Below are 6,397 nucleotides of genomic sequence, written 5' to 3' on the forward strand. Positions count from 1 at the left end.
TCTTAGCAAGCTTTCAGGTTTAAATACCCTTCATCAGGTTGAGGAACCATCAGTGAAATTAAATACATTGCACAGGTCACACGCGATAGAAAGAAACAGCAGTGTATTATGGGATGAGAAAGCAGGGCATGTGCCCCAGGTCTCAATAAGGGGAGGGGTGCCAGAAGGAAGGTGTGGGGTATCTCATTCTCCTCCCCTACTCTTTTGCACTTCCCAGCTCTAAATTGCAATGGCATAAGCAGTGTGTTATGCAGTGCAAGGTATTCTGGGGAGTTTCTGGGGTGAAAGTTGCCCCGAGCAGCAGTGAACTCCTCTGCTGCTCTAGAGGACCATGATTCCCAGAATGCTTTACACTCCATGACACACAGTGCTTGCACCTCCTGCTTGTTGCTGCTGTGCATGCTGCCTTCTGGGGAAGGGTGAGAGAGGCCTGCCTTGGGTGCATTATTGGCATGCTTTTCTTCTGGAAGGAAAAGCCAGCCCACAATACTCCTGTCCCTCCACCCAGAGGAATACCATGAAAACTAGAAGGTGTCATACCCCTCTCTAATGTAATTCATTTCCTTTCCCCAATGCTCCTTTCACATAGCAGATGGAGTTTGCATGTTTGTTTTGAAATTGGTTAAGCATTTCCTTACATATTTAGGCCCAAATTGGCCTAAATACTGTATGAGGTCCTGAATACTGGTTCTAAATACCATATGAAGCAATACACAAGCTAGCAGTACAACCACCGTAGCCCATTTAATGCTGTGATGAAATTTTACACACACTCCATTACTCCCATGTGCCAGCAATCTTCATGAAAAGTAGCAGCATTTGGGGGGGGCTTCTGCAGGCTGATATTTATTCGCTCATACTCTTGGGCGGGGAGTGAGCGTGTGAGGGCAGGAGTGAACTTAAACTTGGTCCATCCCTGAGTTTACAGTGCGGGGGAAATAATTTGCAACAAGTTTAAGGCTGGTACTAGGTCTCCTTGTACCAATAGTGGAGATAGCCAAATTGCTTCCCCCTGAAGTGAGGGGAAACAGATTTAACATAGTCTTCTTTCTGTTTACACCAATTAAGCAATATATAGTGTGGGTTATGCCTTAAAGGAAGTTACTGCTCGGAGAACACGTCATCCAAATGCAATCTTGTCTACATATCAGGAATGTTCTATATAATGGAGAGAGAAATGTGTAACCATCAAACAGCATCTCTAATATTCTCTTTAGAGCCACTGCATTAGTTCCCACTTCCTGAGAAATCAGGTGCCCTGTTGAAGGTTCTGGAAGGAGATAGCCTAATCTTATAAAAGAAACTATATGGACAAATATGAGGGTAACCCAGTAGAAAGAAGGTCCATCTGAGACTGACAGTGCATTGGGCTTGTGTGGTTAAGGCATACCAGTTTCTTAGTCAGTGGCACACAGGGGAGTGATGTGGCAAGCCTCACATACACCAGCTGTCCTTGACTTTCCAGGCTGAATGATCAGCCTGGGTGAATGGAAGGTCACTTTTGGCATGAGGCCAGAGCAAAACTTGAACTCATGCCCCTGTAGCTGTAATGAGATATCTTAACAGCTCCTGTGTCCCTGTTAAATGAAATAGCTTATTAAATAGAACAAATAGTGGATTTCTTTCCTAATATTTTTTCTAATAGTCACATGAATGCAGACTCACTGTACTCACCATCTTTTTATTTTCACTTTTGGGCAAGTGTTAGAATGTTTGAGCATCGCTAGTGTGAATAGAGGTCAAAATTTGTGGTCAAATATTCTCCAGATATGAATTTGTTGTGATATATGCGTTGAATTTAGTATTTGTGATGCACTTTGGAGTTAGATGTAGAAATCAAATGCTATTGTCCATTTCTTGACTGTCTTATATGCCTTTAAAAGCTGCCATCTCTTCTAACATTCCTGTCAGCAAGTTTTTTAGCAAACACATATGGGGCACAGATGCGGTTGAAGTAAATTCATATACGAACTGAAATGTAGGATTTTGGAAAATGCTGTTGAGTATAAAGCCAAGTCTACTTTCAGATACTAGCAAGATCCCAATTTCTATTTTTTCAGTTTCAATATTCATCATCACTGCCTCTTATATTAACCATTGTCTTAGACCCCCAAGTGAGCAAAGCATTTGGGGCCAGACCCAGAAAGGTATTTGGTATAAAATTCTTATTTGGGCACTTTCTCTGCTGTTGGTAAGAGCTAGGTACATAAATTGACATCACTGGGAGTTTAGGGCTAGGTACAGACAGTCAGAAAGCCCGAAGCTGAATCAATTCAGTCTTTGCAGTTTAGTCTAAGCTGCATGGATTAAATTGAAACAGAAATGAACAGACATTTCCCTTTGATTCAGGAAATGCAGCCACATGCCTGCAATGACTCGGGCCAGAAGCTGGGGAGTGCTAGAGCATGGCTTTCTGGCTGTGTTCACTTCCTCTTCCTGCTGCCCTCAAGGTCTCTAGGATTTGCAGTCCAGAATTACAGCAGCAGGACTCTGCAGGATTGCTCATCACTTTTTCCTGCTTCCAGATGTCTCTGGGATTTGTAGTCCACAGATGCAGCCAGCAGTAAGTTTGAGCAGGGAAGGGGTGTTTAACCCCCCCCCTCTGTGGCCCCAGACCCCGGATGGGGCTTGCCAGGGCAGGCAGTCCTCCCCGCCTGCAGACTGGGTTGCCTCTCCAGCTAGGCTTGCCGCCTCTAGGCAACCAGCCCTCACTGCTGCAGCCAGAGAGCACAGGGGTAGGACCAGCCCTGCTCTCTGGAGCAGACAGCCCAGCCCAGGGCTGGAAAGCATACTGGGATGCTGAGGGACTGTGATTTAACTTGAACCAGGAAGGGGTCTGGGACAGAAATTTCATAAATTGGTTTGACCCAAATCGGTTAATTCTAATACTACATTCAACCAGGTTTATCTTAAAGCAGTTTCAGCCATCTTGAAACAGGTTTATGTGCACTGAGCTTCTGTTGTCCTACAGGTTTAAACCAGTTTCTGATCACTTAAACTCATTTAAGTGTAACTTCTGTCCCTTGCCTAGGTGCCAGTGCTTTTTTGGATCTGGCTCTTAGCACATATGTAATCCCATTGAAATGAATTAGGATACAAAAGCCGCCTCTACATGAGAAGCTTACTGTGTAGTAGCTCATTACTACTGTGCAGTAGCTTCTTAGTACTGCACAGTAGCATTGTGGGGCATGAACTGTGATGTGACGCTACTGTACAGTAGTAATGAGCTACTGCATAGTCAGCATTACCACAAAGTTGTGTGGGGACACTATTGTGCAGTAACACTAGGTACTACACAATCATTTAGTACTTGAGTATGCAAGTACTAAATGACTGAGCATTACCAACTGCACAGTCTGTGTCTCGTGTAGACATAAATTTTAAGCCATTGCTTTACTAATTGGAACCTGAACTGTAACTTATTATGAGACTGTCATATGGTTTAACAATGTCATATGATCATAGGAAAATAAGGCTGGAAAATAATGCTGTTCATTGTCAATACAGCTGGTCCTTCATAGATAAAAATAGACCTATTTTCATGATTTTAACTACTTTTTTTTCAAGTGCCCTTAAGTCCACCAAGGAACTTGAGATTTTCAGACATTGGACACAGCACTGCAAGAATAACATGGGATCCTGCTTCTAAGCATGTAAATGGTTATCGTATTATGTATGTTAAAACAGATGGAGCAGAAACCAATGAGGTAAGCTATTAAAAAAGGGCTACCAATATATATATTATTTACTGTGAATAATGTAAATGAATCACATCTTTCAAGTGGTAGCAAAAATATACTTTGAATACTGAAACATAGTGCACATAGTCATAATTCTGCTTAACTTTGACATCGGCTCCAAAGAAGAATGGCTTGAAACTCTCTGGATCAAGCTGCGGGGGGGGATGGGGGGGTGCGGGGAAGGGCGCAGCAAGAGAGATCTAACTGTAGGTGTATACTACAGACCACCAAACCAAGGGGAAGAACTTGATCTAGGGTTTGCCCGAGAACTGACAGAGGTCATGCATACACGAGACATGGTCATCATGGGCAACTTCAATTATCCAGACATCTCCTGGGAGGAACCCTCGGTCAGGTCAGATGGATTGTGTTCCTTCCTGACCTATGTTGAGGAGCTCTTCCTGACTCAGGAGGTGTATAGGCCAACCAGGCGACACTCTGCTAGACTTGGTTCTGGCCAAAGGAGATGACAGACGTAAATATAGAGGGCAGTCTGGGTGACAGTGACCATGAAACCATCATGTTCACTGTCCATCACAAGGCAGACAAATCTGATAGCTGGGTTGAAGTCTTGGACTTCAAAAATGCAAATTTCAACAAGCTCAGGTCACTAGTACAGGAAGTGCTATGGGACCAGGGACCAAAGGCAAAAGACATGCATAGAGAGTGATCGTTCCTTAAGGATACGATCCTTGAAGCACAAAGGAAGTCCATTCCCATGTGCAGAAAAGGAAACAGAAGGGCTAGGAAGCCCTCTTGGCTAAACAGGGAAATCACGGTCCCCTTAAGAAAAAGGAAATAGGCTTTTAAACAATGGAAGCTTGGGGCAGGCCCTAAAGAGGACTATACAATGACGGCCTGCACTTGTACAGAACAGATCAGAAAGGCTAAAATGGTGACTGAACCCAAATTAGCAATGAGAATCAAGGACAACAAGAAGTCCTTCTTTAGGTACATAGGGAACAGGAGAAAAACACGTGGGAGTGTGGAGCCATTGCTCAACAACTCAGGACATCTGGTTACCACCACTCAGAAGAAAACTGAATTCCTGAATGGTTACTTTGCCTCAGTATTTCACTGGGCCAAAGGGAAATCATGCCAGGTAGGGTGCAGAAGGAGCAGAGTAGGAATGGCTGTCTTCCTGCAATTGCCATAGAATTGGCATGTGATCAGTGAAAAAATTAGACATATATAAGTCAGCAGGACCGGATGAACTTCATTTGAGAGTGCTGAAGGAGCTGGCCGAAGTCATCACAGAACCCCTGGCGAAACTCTTCCAAAACCAATGGTGCTCTGGAGAAGTCCCTGAGGACTGAAAGAGGGCCAATGTTGTGCCCATCTACAAGAAGGGCAGGAGGTAGGACCTGGGTAACTATAGGCCAGTTATCTCAGGGAAAATCCTGGAAAAAATCATCAAGGAGTCGATCTGCGATAAGCTTGCAGAAAGTAGGATTCTGAATGACAGCATGGCTTCATTGCAGGCAGGTCTTGCCTTACCAACCTCATCTCCTTTTATGACCAGGTAACTCACCACCTGGACAAGAGAGAGGAGGTTGACATTGTATAACTTGACTTCCAAAAAGCCTTTGATCTGGTATCCCATGATGTCCTCATGAGAAAAGTGGAGGATTGTGGGCTTGAATCTGAGACAGTCAAGTGGGTGGGAAACTGGCTATTGCATAGGACCCAGAGAGTCTAAATGAATGGATCTGTGTCATCCTGGTGAGAAGTGGCCAGCAGTGTCCTACAGGGATCGGTGTTTGGTCCAGTACTTTTCAACATCTTTATCAATGATTTGGATGTGGGGGTGAAGAGCTCACTTGCTAAGTTCGCAGATGACACCAAGTTATGGCGGAGCATGGTCATGCTGGAAGATAGGCTACAGATACAGGCAGACCTAGACAGGTTAGCCAGTTGAGTGGAACGGAACCTGATGAAGTTCAACGTTGAGAAATGTAAAGTGCTTCACCTGGGGACAAACAACCTATAGGCGTGGTGGCACCAAAATGACCAGCACCATGAATGAAAGCGACCTGGGGGTTGTGATAGACCACAGTATGAATATGAGCCATCAGTGCAACGCGGTAGCCAGCAGGACTAATAATACACTGTCATGCATCAATCGATGCATCTCCAGCAAAACCAAGGAAGTGATTCTTCCGCTCAAACTCAGCACTGGTGAGACCGCAGCTGGAGGACTGTGTCCAGTTGTGGGCACCACACTTTAACAAGGACATGGACAAGCCTGAGAGAATCCAGCAAAGAGCCACCCATATGATCAGAGACTTGCAGGGCAAGCCATACAAGGAAAGGCTGAAGGACCTGGGACTCTTGCCTGAAAAAGAGAAGGCTGAGGGGGGCCTTGGTAGCAGCTTACTGCTACATTAAGGGAGTACATCAAGGGCTTGGTGAACAGCTGTTCACCAGGGCACCTCTGGGGTAAACTAGGAGTAATGGCCACAACCTCCTGAAAGACTTTCAGACTCAACATTAGGAAAAACTTCTTCACAGTCATGGTGTCCAGACTGTGGAACAAGCTCCCTCCAAAGGTGGTGTAATCACCTACTCTGGAAATCTTCAAGAGGAGACTGGACAGTGACCTTGCTGGGATCACCTGACCCCAGTTGTCTTTTCTGCCTGGTTCAGGGGGCTGGACC

General features: G+C 44.9%; 1 protein-coding gene across 3 annotated transcripts in view; it reads left to right on the plus strand.

Moving 5' to 3' along the window:
* The window catches only part of COL14A1 (collagen type XIV alpha 1 chain), a 266,741-nt gene that overhangs the window by 85,521 nt on the left and 174,823 nt on the right, over positions 1 to 6,397 (plus strand). For all 3 annotated transcript variants that reach the window (XM_019528109.1, XM_019528108.1, XM_019528110.1), the window contains one exon: positions 3,568 to 3,707. In XM_019528109.1, coding sequence (XP_019383654.1) covers positions 3,568 to 3,707 — 140 coding nt within the window. The remainder of the gene's footprint in view (positions 1 to 3,567; positions 3,708 to 6,397) is intronic.

The sequence above is a fragment of the Gavialis gangeticus genome, unplaced genomic scaffold (assembly GCF_001723915.1).
Source record: "Gavialis gangeticus isolate Ggan-Ray unplaced genomic scaffold, GavGan_comp1, whole genome shotgun sequence".
Classification (NCBI taxonomy): domain Eukaryota; kingdom Metazoa; phylum Chordata; order Crocodylia; family Gavialidae; genus Gavialis; species Gavialis gangeticus.